This window comes from Epinephelus fuscoguttatus, linkage group LG19 (genome assembly GCF_011397635.1).
Source record: "Epinephelus fuscoguttatus linkage group LG19, E.fuscoguttatus.final_Chr_v1".
Classification (NCBI taxonomy): Eukaryota; Metazoa; Chordata; class Actinopteri; order Perciformes; family Serranidae; genus Epinephelus; species Epinephelus fuscoguttatus.
In genome coordinates, this window is record NC_064770.1 from 21,722,144 (window position 1) to 21,746,308 (window position 24,165).

General features: G+C 42.2%; 4 protein-coding genes across 5 annotated transcripts; 2 read left to right on the forward strand and 2 right to left on the reverse strand.

Annotated features, from left to right (window-relative positions):
- Window positions 1-29: 29 nt before the first annotated feature.
- Window positions 30-4,041, forward strand: LOC125879496 (tripartite motif-containing protein 16-like). Its single transcript, XM_049561420.1, has 6 exons — window positions 30-566; window positions 732-827; window positions 937-1,170; window positions 1,432-1,603; window positions 3,329-3,400; window positions 3,494-4,041. Exons 1-6 carry the CDS (start codon window positions 159-161, stop codon window positions 4,027-4,029), a joined length of 1,518 nt encoding a protein of 505 aa, XP_049417377.1. The 5' UTR covers window positions 30-158; the 3' UTR covers window positions 4,030-4,041.
- A 369-nt stretch (window positions 4,042-4,410) lies between these two features.
- Window positions 4,411-6,021, reverse strand: amn (amnion associated transmembrane protein). Its single transcript, XM_049561424.1, has one exon. It carries the CDS (start codon window positions 5,858-5,860, stop codon window positions 4,430-4,432), a length of 1,431 nt encoding a protein of 476 aa, XP_049417381.1. The 5' UTR covers window positions 5,861-6,021; the 3' UTR covers window positions 4,411-4,429.
- A 202-nt stretch (window positions 6,022-6,223) lies between these two features.
- otop2 (otopetrin 2) lies at window positions 6,224-10,805 on the forward strand. Of its 2 annotated transcripts, XM_049561418.1 has the most exons (7): window positions 6,224-7,230; window positions 8,220-8,614; window positions 8,683-8,819; window positions 8,904-8,962; window positions 9,036-9,160; window positions 9,247-10,049; window positions 10,154-10,805. In XM_049561418.1, the coding sequence occupies exons 1-7, from the start codon at window positions 7,178-7,180 to the stop codon at window positions 10,322-10,324; spliced, it is 1,743 nt and encodes a 580-aa protein (XP_049417375.1). In that variant the 5' UTR covers window positions 6,224-7,177; the 3' UTR covers window positions 10,325-10,805. The 2 variants fall into 2 exon arrangements, with proteins under 2 accessions (XP_049417375.1, XP_049417376.1); XM_049561419.1 differs by having other exon boundaries at window positions 6,224-8,614; window positions 8,711-8,819.
- A 1,327-nt stretch (window positions 10,806-12,132) lies between these two features.
- Window positions 12,133-23,959, reverse strand: hid1a (HID1 domain containing a). Its single transcript, XM_049561416.1, has 19 exons — window positions 23,815-23,959; window positions 23,039-23,188; window positions 21,229-21,399; window positions 20,652-20,768; window positions 18,146-18,252; window positions 17,873-17,989; window positions 16,564-16,771; window positions 16,421-16,477; window positions 16,198-16,338; window positions 16,019-16,109; window positions 15,777-15,928; window positions 15,600-15,678; window positions 15,281-15,445; window positions 14,912-15,139; window positions 13,452-13,603; window positions 13,287-13,373; window positions 13,121-13,212; window positions 12,880-13,038; window positions 12,133-12,798 (listed from the first exon to the last, which is right to left on the reverse strand). Exons 1-19 carry the CDS (start codon window positions 23,878-23,880, stop codon window positions 12,735-12,737), a joined length of 2,403 nt encoding a protein of 800 aa, XP_049417373.1. The 5' UTR covers window positions 23,881-23,959; the 3' UTR covers window positions 12,133-12,734.
- Between the last annotated feature and the right edge of the window lie 206 nt (window positions 23,960-24,165).

Consider the following 24,165-nt stretch of genomic DNA (forward strand, 5'->3'; position numbering starts at 1 on the left):
AAAATACCATGGGCGTGGTTTTTTAATTCTTTCCTTATGCACTCTGAGGGTCTCTGAATCACAGAAAAGGCAGAAAAAAAGCAGCCATAAGTGAAGCCTTGTGACCACCTAAAGCGCAGCCAAAACAGTTTAAGGTGACCAGAGAAACTCTTTTCAACATGGCAACTGTCAGCAATGGGGAGAATTTGATGGAGAGTCCAGATGACCCAGACATAAAGGAGGAACCGAGGGATCCTGCCATCGAGACATCCGACACGCTGCTCCCACAAGATGTGTTATGTGACTCCTGCATGGACGGCCCCAGCAGGGCCCTAAAATCCTGCCTGACCTGTCTGGTGTCTTACTGTGAGGCCCATCTCAGGCCCCATCTGGAGAACGCTAAATTTCAAAACCACCGTCTGGTGGATCCCCTCCACGACATCGACTGTCGGACTTGCGAGGTTCATCAGCTTCCTCTCGAACGCTTCTGCCTGATGGATGGCTGCTGTGTGTGCTTGGATTGTGAGAAGCAAGAGCACGAAGGGCACACGACTGCATCTGTGGGGGAGGCACGTGCGCAGATTGAGGTCTTGATAACACAGCAGAACACACAGAGCTTTTTTGATTTCGTTGTTACAGTTTCCTCATATCAAGCAAAACAGAAATGTATTTATGTAGGACATGTCAGTTTTGGTGTTGGATCTTTGCAGGATGTGTTACAGTTGTGTTTGTGATGATTGTTTGTGCTGTAGATTGAGCTGCAGAAGAAACAAGATGAGATCGGTCGGAGTGCCTCAGCAGCTGAGAAAGCAATTGGAAAGCTACAGAGCAACAATGGCTTAATTAAGGTATGTTATATGGGCAACTATTATACCATAACAGAACACTGTACCTTAATTCAATGCACAATGTTCTGGTTTACATATGTTTTTGTTTCTTTCCTCTTTGCCTCTTCAGTCTTCAGTACAGGAGGTTTGTGTTATCATTGAAGAACAATTCGCCAAACTGCAGACAACCGTCCAGGAGGCCAGAAAGGAGGCGTTGAAGGTGCTGGAGGGAGAACAGAGACAGGCCCTGAAACAGGCGGAGGGCATCCAGGCACATCTGGACCAGAGGAGAACAGAGCTGATGAAAACTTCGGCTCAGGTTAACAAACTGTCCAGGAGCAAGTCTGATATCGACTTCCTGCAGGTACAAAATATATGTAATATTCAAGATAATAATAAATAAAGTCTCATGTCTCATATGATCTGGGATTAGCACAGGATGTTCTCTTAGACAAAGAGTTTATTTTGGACGCCAGTGTGTTGACAGTGTACACAGAGCAGACATTTCATCACTTCACTTATTTCACAGAGAAAGGTTCTGGATCAGAGAAAAAAGGAGTTGCATGTTATCTAACACCTTAATTCCACATAATAATACGTGTTACTTTTGTTTTGCTTGTTCCAGGAGTATTCAGAGTGGAAGAAAGGAGTGGCAGACGTCTGTCCGCCTAGCCCGTACATCAATGGCATGGATCATCTAACCTCTTATATCCAAGTAGTAACTGATGCTACACAGGAGCTGTGTGACCTGATCCTCTCCTCCTACAAGGAAAAAATGAACTTGATTTGTAAAAAAGGTACGTGTGTATCATACTGTATGCTTTAACTGTCATCCTCTGGCTCCTTGTGGAGAAAAGATGTGCTTTCTCCAGCATATGCATCTTGTTATGTGCTCTTTTTTTGCCACGCTAGTGGCATGGCTCTAGAGAAGACAGTCATCTATCTAGTGGCAAGAAATTCACACAAAGATTTGTGCAGACATTCATCGTTCCAGACAGTTTGTCCCACTGACTTTAGTGCCCCCATGACATTTCATCCAGCGCCACCATGAGGTTTTCATTTGTGGTTTTGAGTGAAACTATAAAAATAATAAATGAATTGTTATGAAATTTCCTTTTTACTGCCAAGTACCTAAATGAAACTAAAAACATTCCCAGCCTCAGCTGTGTTGTGCTGCTACTTGGCAAATGTTCATGCTGACATGCTAAACTGAGACGGTCAACACAGAGAATGTCATACCTATTTAAAGGGACATTTCACGCAAATATCAAAAATACATATTTTTCTTCTTACCTGTAGTGCTGCGTATCTATCTATATTGTTTTGGTGTGAGTTGCCAAGTGTTGGAAATACCAGCCATGGAGATGTCTGCCTTCTCTACAGTTTAATGGAACGAGATGGTACGCTGCATGCAGTGTTTAATACACAAAAAATTCAACAGCTATCCACAGACCTCGTTGTGATCAGTTTCATGTATGAACTATTTTATTTCCACTGAACTACACCCACTAACTGTGTCGTGGCACAGAAGGAAGCATGCAGCTACTGCTAGCTCAACTAGCACCACTGAGCTAGCTGACAGTACAACTCAGCCAAGGAGAACGCCATTATTGTTCACATCTCATAATGTCACAAGCACATGCTTCTCACCTGCTTCCTTCTGTACAGTGATATGGTTGGTGGGTGCTATTTGGTAGAAAGAAAATAGTTCCTACATGAAACTGCTCACAACAAGGTCTGTGGATTATCTTGCGTAACTGGGTCAGACATTGCTGTTGACTTTTTTTAAAGGTACTTTTTCAGCGCTTTGAGCACCACAAGCTGGTGCCATCTAGTTCCATTTGTCACAAACTGGCTCAGAGTATGTGACAATTAGGGAGTCCACACAAAAGATTTACTTAAAACAAGCCAAATTTATTAAACTAAAATTAACTTAATAATCAATGGAGTGTGTAGATCAGCAAAGTCAGTCATGAAAGCCATGCATGGGTGAGTGTCAAGTGTTCTGTGGAGGTGTTGAAGGTGCAAACCAAAACCAAAGATGCTCAGTGGATGTAAGCTGAAAGGAAGGGAGAGACCAAGTGAACAGATTAGGCAGCTTTTATAGCTTGGAAGCCCAGGTGAGCCTAATCAAGGTAACGACCCTCCCATGTCAGCCAGCTGCCTGACGAGACTGGCTGAAACATTCTCAAAGACAGTGGGAGGGGCGTCACACATTATATTCCAGGGGAGACACACAGCTCTATGGCTGCTATCTCCAAAACTTAGCAGCTCTTATCAAAATAATCTAGACTGATAAATAGCACTACAGGTAAGAGGAAAAACATGTACGTTTGATTTTGGGATGAACGTCCCTTTAATATCAGCACATTGCACACTGCAACAGCCTCACAAAGCTATAGGCTATAGGCTCTTGTTATTCATTTTTTAAACTCCTTATTTATCAGATATTCAGTACATTGTAGAAATGTCTTCATGTCATACCAAATACTGAGCAATCTCTCTGTAAAATGATAAACTAGGCAAATCCCAGATGCAAGAATCTCAGCATTCATCCCTGCCTGATCCTGAGACACGAGAGGACTTTGTGAGATGTAAATACACTTTTCAATATATTATAATCTGTGTTTCCTGTTTGTCGCATCATCCCTTTTCATTTGACAAATGACATTTCCCCTTTATCGTAGATACAAGGAGTTTGACCTTTGACCCGGACACCACTCATCATTTCCTACGTGTAACTGACGACAACAGAAAGCTGACCAACACCAGCCCCTGGCAACACAGCTACCCAGACCACCCCAGTCGTTTTGAATATTGGCGTCAGGCGATGACCTCAGACAGCCTTTACCAGGGGAGGCACTACATCGAAGCAGAGCTGAGTGGGGAGGGTGCGCACGTCGGAGTCACGTACAGGAGCATCGATCGTAAGGGAGAGCAAAACACCAGCTGCATCACTGGGAACGACTTTTCCTGGTGCATGGGAAGGAACAGCCGGGGTTTCTTTGCCTGGCACGCTGATGTGGAGACGCCCTTGGATGTCGCTGATATCACAAGAATTGGCTTATATGTGGACTTTCACAGAGGCTCTGTGTCTTTCTATGATGTAACTGGTCCTATGAAGCTGCTTCATAAGTACAAGGCTGATTTCATAGAGCCCTTATATGTGACAGCCTGGCTGTCAAAGAAAGACAATGTTGTTTCTCTGGTTAATGCAAAATGACACAACAAATGACCACCTGCCTTCAGTGTTATGTTTATTGAGGTTATGTAATGAGGTATATTTAAAGTCAAAGTACATATGCAGGATTTTTCTCACGTACATGTCAATGAAGGTTAAATTGACCACCATCTCGTGGTAACTGTGCAACATAAATGTAAGAAACATGCACAGCAGTAGGAGTGTTAGGATTTTTACTGTAGTTTTATAGCAGCTTTATTGCTCTTGAGTGTGATATGAATGTGGAAAAAAGTACACAGTTTTATGCCCACAAATGTTTTATTTGTCTTACAGATCCATTATAAACCTATAAGAGGATTTATTGTCTATGAACGGTCTGTAAAATCATCAAGTTAATAACTCTGATAATCATTAACATCCGTAAAGTTCACTTCAGTCAACTTCAGGCATTAAAATCTGTTTCGTTCTCATCATAAACTGGATTTACAAAGTGCACACCTGTCTGAGTCATGGAGATCGAACGATTTGTTTCAGTCTCATACATACCAGGAATATCAGGCAGCATGCTGGGCCTGTCAAAAATAGGATTATCAAAGCCGTGGTCAAGAGGCCCACCGAGTTCTCCAACATCGCTTCTTCGCCTGAGGCTGCTCAGAGATGGCAGCGATAATGGCAGCGATGATGGCATGCGAAGAACTCCCCTTTGAATCAGCACAACCATGACAGTGATGAGTGTAATCAGAATCAAAACTCCAAACACTATTCCGACCCACATCCCAACACTGCCTCCAGGTGGATCAGTGCTGCCCCCAGTGGAAGCTTGAAATTCAGCCTCAGTGATTCCCAGGTTGGAGCCATGAGCGCTGACATCCTTCAGTATGTCCTTGGCCAGACCCTCCGACTGTATTCCCTTCTCTCCATCCACGATAACCACCTGGATCTCGGGTGAGGCACCAAAAGGGACGATCCCCATCAACCGCTGTGACTTGAAGACTTTAGACATGCCAAGCTGAAGGGATTTGTACTGTGGCAGGATGAGGAATAGGTGATGGATTCGTTGCCTGTAAGTCTCCAGGTTGAAACCGGCAGCATAGCGGATTGTGACAATGGCACCGCACACATTACAGCAGTGTCCCACAGGGAGGAGAGGCTTCTTACAGCTCAGAGAGGCACACGTTACAGTGCTACAGATCTGCTGATGGTTTGCAGAATTCCCACAGTCACAGCCAGTAGGATCCTCACACTCTGGGTTCCCAACAGTGACGGCAGAGGATCCGTGAAACTGCAGCTGACCTGAGCGTGAGCTGAGGTACTGGGAGAACTCAGAATTGCCCTTAAACTTCTTTCCCAGCACAGACACAGATTTGACAGGAATGCTAGACTGATGTGAGCTGGTGTCCACCCTGAAAGAGGAGTGTTCTTTAAAAACCACATCATCATACTGGCAAGGGACACTCTCGTCGTGGACTGAGAACAAGAAGTTTCCTCTCTGCAGGTCATCCAGACTTGCAGCTGCCTGCCAGAGAGCTGGGTCAAACCACTGAAGAGACTCTGAATCTTTGAACTGGGTCACGACACCTGCTCCGCAGCCTGGATCTTGTCCACTCACAACATAAAATCCAGCTCCTGAATTGAGGATGAACTCTCCATCAATTGGCAGCCACAACTCCTGCACAGCATGCATGTTGTTCACAAACACTGACACTTTCCTCTGGGCCGGAAACTGAACTCTGTCATTGCCACAGGGAACAGCTCCTTTGTCCCAGTTGGTCTTATTCTCATAGTTGGTGTCAGGAATCCACTGTTTGTGCAGGGCATCCGCTGCCCCGACAAGACAGAAGAAGAGAAGGAGCATGTCTGGTGCTTTGGGCATCCTGAATGTTTGTGATGGACTGACAGAACATTAGGTGACCTTTGTTTCCAACCTTGTGACTAACACATGAGTGCACACAGCTCACCAGTAAAGTTGATGAGCTCTGCACCACATCAGTCAGCTCAAGCAGGTGACCTGTAAAAGATTTACATTTTCTGCAACAACCAACCTGCTGTACCTGTTTTTTTTGATTTTGTGTTTCCTTGTGGTTGGTTTATGTTTCTTTGTACCTATTTTTCGCCTCTTTGAGATCATTTTTTTGTCTATTCATAGTGTTTTGTGTCTCTTTGATGTTGTTTCATGTCTCTTTTAAGTCATTTGTGTCTTTTTTGGTTGTTGTGTGTCTCCTTGTTGCATTTGGGTCTCCTGGTGGTTGTGTTGTTACTTTGTGATCATTTTGTGTCTCTTTTAGGTAGTGTTGGCCCTATTTATAGTAAATTAGTGTTACTTGGCAGCTCCCTTGCATCTCTCATCGTCTTTTTGTGTGTATTTTAGGTCACTTTGAGTCTCTTGCTGGTCAGCACATGTTAATTTGAGTGATATTCTTCAGGTGGCACCATAGGAAGGCCTCACACTTGGGGCCCATGGGCCTGTGCGTGGTAGGCCCATTCAGTAATTCATCCAAATATGCAAACTAATTAAATTACAGATATAAAAATGAATTTAACAACTTTAAAAATTCCTTTAAGACCTTTAGGACCAAGTTTATTAATTAAATTAGTGTTTATGAAATGTGTTGCCCCACCTATTGTTTTTCTAACAGCTATATAAGTTATGTCTTGGGTTTTTAAATGTGATGAGTCACTCAGCAAATAAAGCCCTAATCCTGCTTTCTGGCACAGGTACCAGGATTATGCATGACAAGATAAAAACATACACACGCCCTCACTGAACCTGGCTGTCCCCTGAGGCTGTGTCTCACCTGTGCCACAGTTGCATGTTATTAGAGATAAGCAGTGTGTTTATATGGAATAGCAATAAAATGCGTGGCATGACAGGAATTGACATGGACATGACGATAGGAGCGGCACTTGAAGGTGTTGGATAAGCCCTGTGGCCGCGGGGCAAGACGTGAGAGTAATTAATCAGATGAAACTAATTACACCTGTCTCTTTGTCCAATTACTGCACCTTGAGGTGAGCGAGCTGTATGTCCTGCAGAAAGAGGAACGCATGTCCACTTAATGATTTCAAACTCTCTGTATTTAAACTACCCATACAGTTCATCTTTAGACACGATAAAGACAGGTCCAACGCTCCTGAGACTTGCCTCTGATTTTTGTTTTGTGACGTACAATCTCCGTTTGGTCGCAACACCATGAAAACTATCGCTGAACAGCTGTTCCGGAGCCGCATCAAACATTTCTCGAGGTAAATTTGTGGTGATGCATTTACAATGAGGAGGATTTTTGTTACACTTTTTGTTAAATCAACTTTGCTCTTTGCTACCATTTAAGACTGCAGGGCTTTATTACTTAAACTACAGTATTAAAGGGACAGTTCACCATAAAATCAAAAGTACATATTTTTACTCTTGCTTGTAGTGCTATTTTTCAGTCTGAATTATTTTGGTCTGAGTTGCCCAGTGTTGGAGATATCGGCCATAGCGATGTCTGCCTTCTCTCGGTTATAATGGAACTAGATGGCACTTGGCTTGTGGTGCTCAAAGCGTCCAAAAAAATACATTTGAAAAACTCAACAGCAATGTCTCTTTACAGAAATCATGATCAATCATTGCTGTTGTGAGCAGTTTCATGTAGGAACTGTGTCTGCGCCATTTTAGTGCACCACGGATGCACCACTTAACAGGTAGTAGTAAAGGCAAGGATTGCTGATTAAATGGAGCATAATCGGTCAGCCAGCCAGCCAGCAGCAGCAGCAACTGCTTAACTGTCAGCTGACAAAACAAACAACAATGTTGGTCTACAGGGCAGAAGTCATGGTAGCTTTCCTAGACAAATGATGCGCAGTGATATGGTTGGTGGGTGTAGTTTGGTTGAAAGAAAATAGTTCCTACATGAAACTGCCCACAGCAAGGTCTGTCTACATTATCTTGAGTAACTGGGTCATGATTTCAATGGGAGTAGTAGGAAACATCTTGTGCCCTGAGATGAACTCGCATTTTCATGGATTCTGGAGTTTTTTTTAATGAGGGAGACAGTGGATGCAATTTCAAGAAATTTTCAATAGATAATTGAATTGTGTGCATGTGTACTTATTATGTTGAAACAGACTGTAGACTGCTGTCTATGTATGGTAACACTCCAGTGAGTTTCTTTTTTGAGACCTTCTCTACGCCCACAATAGTATGGAATTATTGCTATTACTCTGAGACGCACTTTGACTTGTATACGTTGTAGAAAAAGGCGAAATGATGTTGTGGAGGCCCATCCGTCCAACATTGAGACAGCAGCTGAGATGGACAACATCCAACATTTGACCAGCCCTTCCTCTGGTGTGGAGGCTGTTAGCGACAGCATTCACCATGTGGAGACAATGATGGAGAGGGCCCACCATGGCGGTGGATGGCTCCTGTCTGGTATCATCTGCATCAACATCCTGATCCTCGGCTGCGCTCTAGTCAGCGGCAGCGCCTTCAACAGCGTGGCCATTACTGCTGTGCACCGGCAAATCTTCCTCATCATTCTCCTCCTCCTCACGATGCTGTGGATGCTGTTTTACACAGTTTTCACCTCCAAAAAGGATCAAGCAATCTCGTTCAAAGACAGCCACGCAGGGCCTGTGTGGCTCCAAGGTATGTACCTCTGACTTGCTTGGTCTTTGTTATTTCAAGGCTTAATCACTTAAATGTTTGCATTTCAGCTGGACTTCTGCTGTTTGGGCTTCTCAGTCTCCTCATGGACGTCTTCAAGATAGCCACCTATGTGGGCTACCTTCACTGTGATTCTGCTGTTAAAGTCGCTTTTCCCGTCGTCCAAGCTGTATTCCTGTTTGTCCAGGTTATTGCATTACAAGAACAAGCACATGCAGCCTTACTTACACTTTCAATCATTGTGAAACGTATCAAAACCTGTTTGTTTTAGACATACTTCCTCTGGGCTCATGCAAAGGACTGTGTGCAGCTACACACAAATTTTACAAGGCAAGTTATTTTCTGTACTCACCAGAGAATCGACCTTCGATCTTGCATGACACTCACCTTTCCTTTCTTCCAGGTGTGGGCTTACTGTGACACTTTCAACTAACCTTGTGGTGTGGATGGCTGCTGTGACCGAGGAATCGATTCACCAAACTGAGATTCCTGATCTAAATGTCAGTGTCTCACACAAGATGTACAGAGGTATGAAAGCATACTTTATTTAACACTAGTCAGATCCATTCATGGTGTCATATGGAGGAACAGTAACTGAAATCTTTCCATTTCAGACAGCTATGGTGGTAAAAAGTGTAAATGCAGTCACTCAGCGTGCGACACCTTCAAAGAGGCCTTCTACTACCTGTACCCCTTCAACATAGAGTACAGTCTCTTTGCTTCAGCTATGGCCTACGTCATGTGGAAAAATGTTGGTCGGCTGGTGGACGATCACAGTCACCACAGCATTAAGTTCCGTCCAAAGGATTTGTGTTTAGGACCCATAACGGGAATGTTCCTGGTGGTGGCAGGCCTTGTAACATTCATATTGTATGAGGTGGATGTACTACAAGAGGACGGGAAGAATAGAAACAAGGCCCTGCTGATTCATTTCATCATGAATATAGTGATAGTGAGCCTGATGTGTGTGTCCACTGTGATCGGTTGCATCATCTACCGGCTGGACCACAGGGAGCACACATTGAAGGAAAGCCCCTCTCACAGCCTGGATGTGGGGCTGCTGGTGGGAGCCTCCATGGGACAGTTTATCATCAGCTATTTTACCATCGTGGCCGTGGTGGCGACGGGAGCCAGAGGGTACCTGAACGCCCTGAACCTGTCCTGGGCCGTGCTGACGGTGCTCCAGCTCGGCCTGCAGAACTACTTCATCATCGAGGGCCTCCATCGGGAGCCCTTCCACGTGATGCAGGAAGCGGCTCTGCACACAAACGCTCACGCTCTCCAGGAACACTCAGACATTGACATTGTTGAGGAGAAAAGTAAATCCAGCTACGCCCTGACAAGCCTTGATAAGCCAAGTTGGAAGAGAAGAGTACTGAAGGAAGTCTGTGCCTTTCTTCTGTTTGCTAACATTATTGTGAGTTGTATTTATGGTTCTATTCTTTTATTCTCCATTGTTAAATATAATTGCAACAAACTGATGCTTAATGTGACCTACTTGTCCTCTCTCTGTATTGACAGCTGTGGATCATGCCTGCCTTTGGTGCTCGTCCCCAGTTCGATCATCACATCGAGATAAGGTTCTACAAATTCGCAATGTGGGCGGCCATCGTGAATATTGGACTTCCTTTTGGAATCTTCTACCGCATGCACTCTGTCGCCAGCCTGTTTGAGGTGTACTTAATTTCTTAAGACTTATTTTTGAGTATGGAGAGAAACTTTGTAATGGTTGATTTTATTTATTAATTCATACATGCTAGTCCTCTGGTCTAAGACGGTCCAAACATATTAGTAAACATAAACAACTCTGTCCCCTTTTTTTTTTTTTTTTTAAAAAACCCTCAAATTTGTGATGTCATAGGGTGTGAAGTCTGGAACTGCTCCATAGACGATAAAGGGAGAAAACTGCTCTAGGGGAGCTCCAGGGGAGTGTTGTGAGTAAATGGGTACATTTTCCGTTTCAGAAGTGAGAACACAACAGGATAATAAAGCTAACTTGAGTATAAAGAAGACATTCAAATATTCTGTGGATCCACAAAATCAGTCTAGAGCAGCTCCAGATTTTACACCCTATGATATCACAAGTTTGAGACACTCTGGTTTCTGGCTTTGGGAGAGAGTAGCTCATGTTCACAAATAGTGATTGAACTTTCATAGGCCATGAAATTAACTTTGGAATTCTTAATTTATGTCGCGTTTATCTTTTAAATGTTTAAACTGAACTTGATATAAATAATAAATTTTAACTTAAAGAAAAAGGAAATGCTGTGTATTACTTTAAATTCCCACGTATTCATTTTTATCAAGTAAACTGTGTGTTTGAGGTGCTGAACACTGAAGATAATTTCATATACTTGTGTGCTTATTTGGGATCATGAAATTTTACCGGTCATCAAACTAATTAGTCAATTAAGTAATGGAAAGTAATTTTCTTTAAATGGGGGGGCTGGAGCCAATTCCAATTGATGCGGGGTACATGTTGGACAGGTCGCCAGACTATCACAGGGCTGACATATAGAGACAGGCAACCATTCATGGTCACATTCACACCTATGGGCAATTGAGAGCCCCCAGTTGGCCTAACCTGCATGTTGCTGGACTGTTTGAGGAAGCTGGAGAAAATGAAGAAAACCCACACTGACATGGGGAGAAACTCCAAACGGAAGGGCCCCAGCAGGCCGGTAGGTTCAAAGCTGAAACCTAATGGTGCAAACCAATGCACCCTCTTGCAACCCCTCTGGGATCCCATATTGATGATCAACCATTACAAAAAATAAGTTTTGTTTTTTTTTTTTTGTTTTTGTTTTTTTTTTAAAAAGCACATAAGCAAATTGGATGCTCACAAAAATAAAATAAAAAAAGGTATTTGTATACCACTGCAATAAAGGTTTTATGTTTTTAATTGTGTCACTATAACTGTGCTCCTTGCCTGCTGCCTGCTGCAGGGGGACATAGTGCCATCTAGTGATCATGGTGTAAGGGGCAGCTTTCTCTTTAAATGACATGTTGTAGCCAAGCTACATAGAGGAGTGGGTAAAATACCTCCCAATAACATATGCAGTGGATATTGATAATACATTTTGATTGATCTTGACTTATAGTTACATCCAGGATCCACACAGGTATTACAGTTTGGTATATCTAATTCATTTTTATTTATTTATTTTTTTTTAAATATATTTAATTTTTGTTTCAATTAAATTTAGTTTGTTAGTTTTTTTTAAATAAATTATAATATGGGACTTATTTGTCTAGGACTATGTTTTTTTTCTAATGTCTAGTTTTTATTTAAGTTAAATAAAATGTTTTTTACACCTAATTTTAGTTTTTATTTTAGTTAACTATAACTTTATCTACATGCTGCACGAAGACTAACTCATGACACTTTGCACATATGTTGCTTGAAAGAGTTTTAGAGTTCAGTAATGCAACCAACACAGAATTCACAGATGCATATCAATATATATTTTCAGGATAATTTACGTAAAATACAATTTTCAAACATCAAGCATTGTAAGCATAGCCAGCCAGATCCAAACTTTAACCTGGTCAGAAACATAAAAACATACAATCTGTAGTATTGTCTCCAAAATCCTGTAAAGTTACACTGTCACGTAAACTACAACCATAATAACAGACAACTCATAAAGAGTGCACGTGAAAGCATTGGCAAGTACGACAAATAATGTGAAACACCAATATTGTGCCGTCCAGGATAATGTTACAAGCCTCTGTTGGAGAGCGTCACATCTTCTATAACAAGTCTGGCTGCCAAGTCTAACAGTATTTCCTCGCTTCACTTCGATGCCGTCAAGGAAAGAGCCTCGGCCTTCAGGAAACATTTCACACATTCTCTGGTCTTGAGGTCTCAAGAAATGTACAAACACAAGTGTTTATGGATAATGTTGATAATTCTATCATCTCCCATCTTAATCCGAGAGGTATCTCTACCTCACCTGTCTGAATGACTCTCCTACACAAGTCAGTGGTGTACGCATTGTGATGGTTACAGAGGCAAGTTAAACACAGTGAGGTTTACCGGGAAACCAGCAGATACTGAAGGGAGGAGGAACGCCAGAACTGAACAGTCCCATTTTCCTGCCTACATCCTCTGAATCTCAAAAAGGCGAACATCAGTGTCATACCAGATAGGAGGGTCCACGTTGCTGTAAAAACAGAGTAAGATGTTAGTAAGTGTGGAGAGACGACTGTTTGCATAATTCTCAGCTCTCTCGTGGCTGACTCACCGCAAATACACGACACCCCACATGTAGGTGCGAAACCACATGGCCGTGCCTGCGTTGGCCTGATACTTTCGGATGAGGATGGGGTGAGGAACTGGCAGCAGGCCCACTAATGTGCCGTGCTGGAGAAACTTCAAGATCTCTGATTCATCTGTCAAACCCCTGCAGTGAAACATTTGGTGATATATCAGAGGAATCACAGCCAATATATGACTTTATATGCTGAGCAAAAAGGAATACATACTTGTCGATGCAGATCTTCTCCACCTGAGGGACTAGCACTTGTAGAAGTCGCATGATAGTCTGAAGGGGTAGTTTACACTTCCAGGAGAGGACCTGGGACAGAAAATCCACATCAGTTACACATTCTGCCAACATAAGAGAGGCTTAGGGTAAAAGATGCTACTGACCCATTCTGGTGTGGGTGCCCAAAACGATGTTGAAGACGCACTTGACAAACGTCTTCTTTCCATCTCTGCTTCAGTGTAAAAAACATCCTGATAATGTGAAGAAATAAAGTTACTAACATGCATATGTTTTTATACAAATACACACACACAACCACACACACTTACTTCATTGTCTCGGCCTGAGTTTGACTCTGTGTCGCTGGTCCCGGCGACTGCGCTTTGGTCTGAGTGGACTGCGTGTGAAGGGTCTGTCTTTGGAACCGACACCATGGTGCCATCCTCTGACACCTGGGACTTCTCAGTCAGTTTATCGATACCTGCAGGAAACCGTGAATCACAGGAAACCAGTCACTTGAAGGACAGGTCTGCTGATGGTCTGTTTTTCGTAATGTCAACAAATCCCATGAACAGACCATAAACAAGAATAGAATTATCCTAGTTACAAGTATTGTCAACTGATACGGCTTATTCCTCTGTACCATAGAGCTCAATTTTTGTCCATAAAAATAATGATAATTTGACGCCTTGGATTTTGGATATACTAATATTGCGAGTGTTGCCTTTTTTTCTGGTTTAAAAGACTGCATTACAGTGATGTGTTTTAATTTTTCTGAACTCCCCAGACTGTTCTAGCTGTTCTCATTATTTGCCTTTATCCATTTAGTCATTAGACCACCATTACTGATGAATATTTATCAAAAAATGCACCAGTAATCATGCCTAAAATATTGCAGTAACATTAATATCAAGGTATTTGGTGAAAAAAATCCTGATATTTGATACGCTCCATATCACCCTGCCCTATTCTGTCTGCTCTGTCTTTATTTGTAAGATTTTTTTCGGCATTTTCGCTCTGACACTTTTACAGTGAAAAGGAAGACAGGAAACAGGGGAAGAGAGGGGCGTATGACATGCAACGTAGGTCCCCGGCTGGGTATGAACTGGTGATGTTTCAGTTATGTGGCATGCGCTGTAGCCAATCAGTGCTCCAATTCTAAATATACTTTCTTGCTGCTCTACATAGCCACTGATGCAACAAATACACAACTGAAAATAGTCCCTCAGAAATACAATTTTTTTCTTTAATTTAATTTAATTTAATTTAATTTAATTGTTGGTTATTTTATTTTATTTTATTTTATTTTATTCTATTTCATTTTATTCTATTTTATTTATTTATTTATTTATCTATGTGTTCGGTAGAAAACAATAGGTTTGGGGGTCAACAAATAAATGTCAAAAAGTTGATGGACTAATGCACTGCTGTTTTTGGTTTGAAATATAAAATAACCAGCTTTTGCCTTTGAAATTATTTTTTCACAAACTTGCATTTTTTGAGAAAGTAACCCACTGGTTCACTTTACCTTTATTAACCCATGGTATATTCCAAAAAATATTAATAAAACAAATATGATCATTCTGAATTATTAAACACTCATTTCTCTTAGTTGTAGTTCTTGTCAGGTGCTTAATGTATTCTATGCTAACATGTAAGTTTGTGCACGTGACAGACATCCACTGCACAGCCAACAGATGGTGGTAATTTTATAAATAGTACAGTAACCAGTTGACCAATGAGCCAGTTCAACAATCAGTAACAACTAAACAGCACACAGAGTCAGTACCTGGAATAGCGACCAGACTGGCCTTCAGTGTACCAGGCTCTGCCGGCACAGCAGGATGAGAGCCCTCCATGGATACAGTCTCCTGCGAGCTTGTGCGGGAAATGACGTCTGGAGACTTCCTCTTCCTCTGCAAAGCCTTCTGGATGGAAGCGGGATCGGAAGGCAGGTTGGCCAACTGGTGGAAAACGTTGCGTTTGCGGATGATGGCGTACACCAAGTTGCAGTTTCCTGGAGGTGAGAGAAAGCAGGACAGATGCATTTTATTAACAGATGTGTTCCTTAAAATATCTTGACACAAAAATTTTAAAAAGGTAAGCTGTTGACATACATACAAACCTAGACGTCTGTTACATGTCAGCTTTCTCTTACCGTCAAACTGATACTGGATAATATTGTTGAAAGCCTCAAGAAGGAAGAACACAAGGTGATGGTTCTGGGCCGCAGAGAACAGGAACCAGCTGGTGGAGAAGGCCTCCAGCAGGTGGAGCAGTTTATTGGCTGCCACCATGGACAGGCTCTTCAGATAGGGAGACACTGCAGAAAAAAGCAAAGTTAAGAAGATGATTATGTAACAGTAACAGACATTTATTTAATTAAGTGGCATCTATTTCTAATGAGATATTAAAACTTTAAATTAGTTGATGTTGGAAATAAAGTGTGTTGGACAGATGGCGCCAAAACAATTCACCATTTACAACAATAGTGAGTAGGCAGTCGAACAGAGGCTGGAGACGCTGGTGGCCTGTGGTGATAATCTTGTGAAACACCTACAAAACAAACACAGTGACAGCTGTGAGCATTAACGGTGTCTCAATTTGGCGGCAATAAAGAACATTTCCGATGATGCAGCACGGTAAACACTCACCACTATGAGCAGGTCAGCATGAGTCCCTGTAAACACTGGGATGTCCATAGGCACATGGACGGTGTAGGGCTTATTCAAGCGCACGCCAAAGTTCCTCTCACCGCTCAGCAGTAGCAAAATGAACACACCGATGTGCATGAGTCCAACACGGGCTGCAGCCACAAAACACATGAGAGGTTAATAAACATAAATACCTGTAGAGTCTTGTTAGGTGCAAGGACAACACCGGGGATGAGACTCACACTGGTCCGCCCGTGCATCATTCAGATAGAAGAGTATAGGAACCAGAATATCCAGCACGTCACTACTCTTCAGGACAAAAAACAGGAACTTCTGTCAAGGGAACACAAAGGAGAATTTGTTGAATAAAAGCACAGACTCTTAATGAAAGACAGTCTTCCTTCTAGTCCTTTGTTCTGACCTTGTTGAAGTCACAAAGCTTCCAGAAAAGCACCAACAGTTCCTGGTGGAACTGGATCTTCTTGGTCGAGTTAGGCAGGTACGTCTGTGTCAAAGGGTTGGTCAGCAGACGAGCGAGGCCCTTCAGCACAAAGTCAAAATCCTGCCGATGGAGAGACATAAAGCGTGCTTTGGACAACTCCACAGGGAAGATCTGCACGTGTCTTATAGAAATGATAACATACCTCCTCTCTGTGAATCCTCGACAAGTAATTCACAAACAGATTTTCAGGGCCTGTAGACTGCACAAAGATGAAGAGATTTATTAGAGTGACAGCAAACAAATGCCACACTGGATTGATTATCTTGATTTGTCTTGGTGTCGCACCTCTTGCTCCTCCATGCTGGATGGAGAGGGGGGCCGGTGGGGAACCCCTCCATCGTGCTCCAACGTCACAATGAGGATCTGTACAGCCTGCTCCACCAGCTGCTCCCGGTAGTCAGAGAAGAGCAGGTGGTTGTACGGGATGCCGTAGCCCACTGGATCATAGGCACACACCACATTCAGCAGGGAGGTGAACAGAGGCAGAGCATGTCTAGGGAAAATGACATAAAGACCATGTTAGAGAATCATGTGCAAGAATTTACCAGTGCATTTTTTTTTTGGATGAAAACTATAATATGAATTATCCTATTTTAGTCAATACAGAAAGAATGCAGTTTGGTGCAGCAAATAAATTAAAATGCATTTGCATAATATCTACATTTATATAAAATAATATGGAAGAACAAAGACTCTCACTTAGGAAATACATCCACCCCATGGTCCACTTTTAAGGAGCTCTATGATATCCAGAGCATATCTATGATTCAGAGATTGTCTGCACATGGCTCTCAACATGGAGGTAGCTGAGCCAGCGACCAGCAGCTAACAGTGCTAACAACGCAAACAGCTCTAAACAACGGCAACAGTGCTGACAGGGCTAACAGTGTTAACAGTGGGAAACCAGAGGGGTGGGTGCTATGCTTCCAGGATGAGCCATCCTGATATCAGAAATAACCGCTGTATAAGCGCAGTGCAGAGCGCTGGCCATAAGCTAGCAGGGATACACACATCTACTTACATGCTTGCGGGATACACACATGGACTTACATGCACACATGGCTGGATCATCCTCCACGATAACGGACAGAGAAGTAACTCAAAGCACAGAGAGAGTGTGACTTTGTTCTCTGCTCAGGACACCATTACACCACCATATCTTTACATAGCAAATAGTTATTTCCTGCTACATTAATGCTCTGTACTCACATAGAGCTCCTTTAAGCTTTTGTTTCAGACGTTTAATCAACATCTCACTGACAACTGAGCCTCAAGCAATCTCTGTGGTAACCAAACAAACTAAACTTGTGATGAAGACCATTAAATGTGGTTGAAACCCCTGAATAAATCCCAGTAAGTGGACCATGAACCATATTTTTTGTTGTTTTTTGTTTTATTTGGGTCAAACAACAGCTCTTGCATTCTCTGCCACAGCTAAATTCTGTTTCTATTTATTCACATTAATGTAGACTCTCCTAACCAAACTTACTTCTTGTGGCATTTAAAAAATTCACTTGACAGTTGCATGGACTCACATCATCACATAATGTTTGTCCATATATATGTAGATGTGCCAACATGATCTGCCCATTACCTATTTTCTGTGGAGCAGAAGAACGTCACCCAGGGGTTGAGCACATTGTTGTCCGATGAAGGAGGCAGGTACATGGCCTCGGAGAAGCAGGTTAGTAACAGTCTCAGCAGCTCTGTCCTGAAGAGAATCCGGGGGGGAAAAAAAAACAGCAAAGAGGTGCACAGAAAAAAAGTCAGCCATGTAAAAACGAGAGAGTAAAGCCTGTGTTTTTTTGTTTTTTTTTTTTCACTGCAGATGCTGCCAAGCACAGCTGCAAGCAGCCGGCTGACTCACCTATTTAGATCATGGATGTAGTTGAGAGGGGGGGACTGTGCAAAGCCCACGCCTGCCTCCCAGATGTATTCACAGCTGTCTATAGACTGCATGTTCTCTACCGAGTCCTGGCGATCACAGAAAAATATTTATAAATCAAATTATTTTATTCAAAGTGCAGGATTAACATTTCTCCAAAGACTTGTTCAATTACATCGCAAATGATTGTCTGTAATGTTGCATTCTAAAATGACACCAGGGTGTTTTCTGATCCCTCTAGCTAGGATTTAGTTACATTTTGGCAACTAACACTACTTTGGGATTGTAAAACATCATGTAGCACAGCACAGAGAGTATTGTTAGGGTATGGTTAAGGTTAGGGAACTAAAATAACCAGGTTATGGAATGATGCTGTCTTGGTTAAATGGAAACTGAAGGAATTGAGATGTGCATCCGTCTCGACCATGGGCAGACTATAAGATAATGGGCCCCTGGGCACAGATATGCAGTAGATCCCACCACCTCTTCTAAGTTGGAGCAAGACACACAGACTTTGTTTGCTGTTTAGTGTCTCTTTGTGTCAGTTTTGTGTGATCATCCCTGTGGTCTGTTTGTATGTCTTTGGGTTCATTTTGTCTCATTTTTTCTCATTTTGTATCACTTTGTGGTCATGTTGTGTCTCTTTGTGGTCCATTTGTGTCTCTTTGTGATCATTTTGTGTCACTTTGTGGTCATTTTGTGTCTCTCTGTAGTTGTTTTGTGTCTCTGTATAGTCATTTTGTGTCTCTTTGTAATCATTTTGTGTCTCTGTGGTCATTTTGTGTCTCTTTGTGGTCATTTTGTGTCTCTTTGTAGTCCATTTGTGTCTCTTTGTGGTCATTTTATGTCTCTGTGTGGTCATTTTGTGTCTCTCTGTAGTTGTTTTGTGTCTCTGTATAGTCATTTTGTGTCTCTTTGTAGTCCATTTGTGTCTCTTGTGGTCATTTTATGTCTCTGTGTGGTCATTTTGTGTCTCTCTGTAGTTGTTTTGTGTCTCTGTATAGTCATTTTGTGTCTCTTTGTAATCATTTTGTGTCTCTGTGGTCATTTTGTGTCTCTTTGTGGTCATTTTGTGTCTCTTTGTAGTCCATTTGTGTCTCTTTGTGGTCATTTTGTGTCTCTGTGTGGTCATTTTGTGTCTCTCTGTAGTTGTTTTGTGTCTCTTGTAGTCATTTTGTGTCTCTTTGTAGTCCATTTGTGTCTCTTGTGGTCATTTTATGTCTCTGTGTGGTCATTTTGTGTCTCTCTATAGTTGTTTTGTGTCTCTGTATAGTCATTTTGTGTCTCTTTGTGGTAATTTTGTGACTCTTTGTAGTCTATTTGTGTCTCTTTGTGGTCATTTTGTGTCTCTGCGTGGTCATTTTGTGCCTCTGTGGTCATTTTGTGTGTCGTAGAGGTCGTTTTGAGTCTCTTTGTAGTTGTTTTGTGTCTCTGTGTAGTCATTTTGTGTCTCTTTGTAGTCCATTTGTGTCTCTTGTGGTCATTTTATGTCTCTGTGTGGTCATTTTGTGTCTCTCTATAGTTGTTTTGTGTCTCTCTGTAGTTGTTTTGTGTCTCTGTGTAGTCATTTTGTGTCTCTTTGTAGTCCATTTGTGTCTCTTTGTGGTCATTTTGTGTCTCTTTGTAGTCCATTTGTGTCTCTTTGTGGTCATTTTATGTCTCTGTGTGGTCATTTTGTGTCTCTCCGTAGTCATTTTGAGTCTCTTTTTAGCCATTTTGTGTCTCGTAGTGGTCATTTTGTATCTCTTACTAGTCATTTTGTGTCTCTTTGTAGTTGTTGTGTGTTTCTTTGTAATCATCTTGAGTCTCTTTGTGGTCAGCACTTGTTGATTTGAGTGACATTTTGCAGGTAAAAACCAGCTGAGCCCCTGACACTTGGAGCCTCGGGGGGCCTGTACCTGATAGGCCTGTTCAGTAATCCATTCATGGGCTCCATCACTACAGCTTGCACAGTCTTACTTTTCTATTTACTTGATGCACCTCTTCCTGCTTTAACACTATCAGTAAACAAAGCTTTCAGTACTAACACAACAAAGAAACAAAGCTTGTCTTAAGAAACAAACAACCACTGCTGTCATTTTTCTGAACTTCCTTTAGGAACTTTCTCTGAATGCATTCTCCACGATGCAGTTTAGGGAGGAAATGTACCAGAACTGATGGTGAAATAATGAGCATAGTATGCTACATGGAAGTTATAACCCCTAAAGAATTCACTGAAAACAAGGCTGCAGACTGACGTGCAACATTCCTGTCTTGCTCATTAGAGATGAGGAATTCTTCCTGGTGAGACTGACAGTGTTCTGTCAGCCATGATGTCTTACTATGTTAGTCTTCACAGGAACTAGAGAGACAGGTTAGTTGGGCAACGTTAGACCAGGAAGAAGGAAACAGTGCTCCGAAAAGTATCGTTAACAATCATAAAAGATCATGTTAACTAATGTGTCAGTGCTGAATAATTTTGATGGATGGTGAAGAGATGAGTACTCACTGGGCCTCTCCTGTGGCTGTGCACAGTGAAGTCAGGGCAGAAGAGCAGGTCGGCGATAGCCAGGAGCAGAGACTCAGCCAGTGGTCGAGCTCCGTCATCATCATCCAGCTCATCTGTCTGAAAAGGATGCACATATATGCATGTATGAGACTAGAACTAGGTGATGAATATCAAGCATTAATTAAAAGATATTGTGTAAATAGTCAAATGGAAGAGGAGCATTGCTTGGCAGAAATAGCTCAGTGATATTTCCTGCTCCACATATCCTTACAACTGGAATGAGGAAACCGATTTAGCTCATCAGCTGAGTGAAGGACACGCACTCATGGAAAGAACAGTCTGATAACCTCATTGTATCACTGGAGTGAGTAAGCATCTGCAAGACCTGACACAAACATTGTATTCTTTTGTAACTGATCGATCATATTTTTAGCAACAAACACCATCTTCTGTTCAAAGTACGACTGTGCAAATGACAGTAGCCCATTTTGTTTAAAAGAAAAGTGTTGTAAGAGTGATTAAAGGGTTTGTCTTGATGCTTTTTGCAAGTGCTTTTTCCTTTCCTGTGCCCACTCACCCCCGCCCGCCCAGCGCCGGGCACCGTCGACCAGAAGAATCCTCTCCAGTCCTGGTCCTCGAAGATGTAGGGAAGGATGCGGCTCAAGATGCGAGTGCAGTTCAGGATCACCTGCTTCTCCCTCTCCGTGGGGCAACCAGACTCTGCACCCTGCACCAGCTTCTCCACAGCCTGAGGAGACAAGGAACATTATTGGGTGGTGCATGAGAGTGAGGATGGAGGCATCTGCTGAGCCAGACACACTGTACTTCACACAGAAGAAGCTTGATACAGTCTTTTAATTTTAACTATGAAAATCTAATTTACAACGACAACACTGGTGCCTCTTTAAATGATGTGTCTTTTAGGGCTTCCATTTTAGGTACTGAAGTTTCAGTGAGCAATATCTGCGATAAATCAAAGCTTCGCCAGGGGGTTAACTTAAGTCGGACTTTTTTGGATCACTGGTTTTCAGTCAGGGCAGGTAAAATAACATGACAGTTAGCTTTGTTAGCATGCAGGTAGCACATTAGCCATAATAGCTATGACCAATTTGTAAGACTGCTAAGCTGTTTGAAGTAGACTTGTGATAAGCCAGTTTCCTTTGTCATATCTGGCACTCAACTTTGGGGGGATCATCTTTTGTAGCTATTCCAGATGCCTGACTTTTGCGACATCTTGCTAGCATGTCAGTAGGCCTGTCACATGTGGTCAAACTGTCCCAGTTTCAGTATTGCAGGACTGCTGGTGACTGACGTTAGATGAGAGTTTAAATGTCCCTGTCTGAAAATAACTAATAATAATTAATGTTGATGCAGAATGAATAATGTTGGGTAACTATTTCTTCATTTTGGGGCACTGGGGATATTTGGGTTATGCATATACGTAAAAAACAGAGCATTCAAGTAATGTTTGGACAGTGATTACCACAGCAACAATCAAAGCTTCGAAGCATTTGAGTCAGCCCTCGTGTCTTTGTGTATGTGCTGTGCTCCAAATTACTTCTTTGAGGACAAACCCATTTTCTAAACTACACAATTTTCTTACTGCTAGTTCTAAGTTGGTTAATGAGGCGTTGCCCAGTCAACATGCACAGAACCATAACAAACATCTCAGCTTATTAGACTTGTTTCATTAAAAAATGATGCTTAATTTCAAAGTGTTGAATGATTCCATGAGGCTGAAAAAGCCTTTACAGTGAGCATGCTCTTACAATATAGTATTTCTCCGTTACCGTCAACAGGACACTAATGATTTTGTTTTGGAGAACAAAAGTACATGTGTCTTATCGACACATAAATTGCTCATTGAGTCTGTGTATACTTGATATAATTTACACTAGGAAATGCACTTGTTATCTTAAGTTTGTTACATTTGACAATAAAGATAATTTTCCAATTAGATGAGAACATATGTTGTTGTTTTGGGCCTTTAACAGATAAGATTAATGTTTGAAAATGACTCACTATCTACATCTAATCAACAGCATGTAGCCTGTGTCTAAAATAGGTAACAAGCCCCTTTGAATCAGCTCAGTTTCAAGGGCTCTCATCTCCTCCTCTTTATTTAATTAGGCCTCTAAGTATGCCGTATGTCTGTTTTGTTTCTGATAGGCGGCTTCAAACGGAAGCTGGTACCAAGAGACGGGAAGCGAAGGGAAAGGAAGGGCAGTTGACTCACTTATTTCCACATCTGAGAGCATGAGGCAGTGCCTTGCTGACGGGCTCTGACAAACATTGTTCCATGATGTAGTGCCCCCACCCCTGTGGAATCTCATGTCATACACAAGTTTGTAGTTTACAGACGTGTTAACACTTCATGCAGTGTGTACCTTATAGCAGAGGGTTGCTAAATTAGAGGGGGACTCCTCTCGAACAGCTCTTATCTCTGCAGCTGGCACCAGTGCAAAAACATCCTGGACCGTGGTGGTGGTGTCTGCCCAGAACTGGTCCCAGAAGGCATCGTCTGTGGCTTCCACTGGCTGTGGAAAAATATATTTACTGTTCAGTTCACATGTATTTGATTCAAATAGGGCATTTTATGTCGGTGACATTTGAAATAAAATGGCCTGACTGATCTTGCAGTGCATTTAAATGTCAGGTTTTCATCATTATGCATATATGGTTATTTGTTTTTCATTGTAAAGCATATCCATGGCCTACATAATAGCAATGCAAACACAACCTCTCCTCCAGCAGCAGTGAAGAAACATTATCTGGCACACACTCTAAGCACAGTCCACCTGCCGCATCTGCAAACGTGATCATTGCCAGACCTACGTCATCAGATTTGATTTCGCTACGCCATCATTTATTTTAACATCAAAACTGAACATGCACAGGCTAAATAAAGTGGCCATCTGCACCGCAAAATCCACCATCATATATCCCATGATAAATCGACATATGTGGAATACAGTGCATTTCGATTATGGAAAGTAAATGAATATGAGCTGAAAAGCGCGCATGCAACATTAGATCATGTTTGTTTTCTGCTCCCACATCAGAACGCGTTATCTCATCTCCTCGGTGATGCTCTCCGGCGCGCTCATCGGCACACTACCTCTCTATGTAATCCTTTATTCTGCTGTACTGGAAGCTCATATACCTGTGTTTTGGTTGTCAGCTGAATCACTGCTTTCCTGAAGTTTAATTTTGAGTCGGTGCTGCCCATTGCGATTATTTCCCTTTATTCTAGCTGGACCGCTGCTGCCGACGATCCCTGTTAATCTCACCTCCGTCCTTCGCTTGAGTCATTGGCGGAGGCGTTTTTTTTTTTTTTAACTCTATTGGCTGGCTGGACCTGCTGCACTGTAGGGTGTAACTTCCGGGTTGTGAAGATGTCAACAATACGGTCTGATTGGAGGCTTTTTTCCCCGAGCATTTACTGCTATAATAAAAACTGTCATTTTCTTAATGCCCTAAGCCTGGAAATCCTTTCATAAGTACTCTAGTGTAA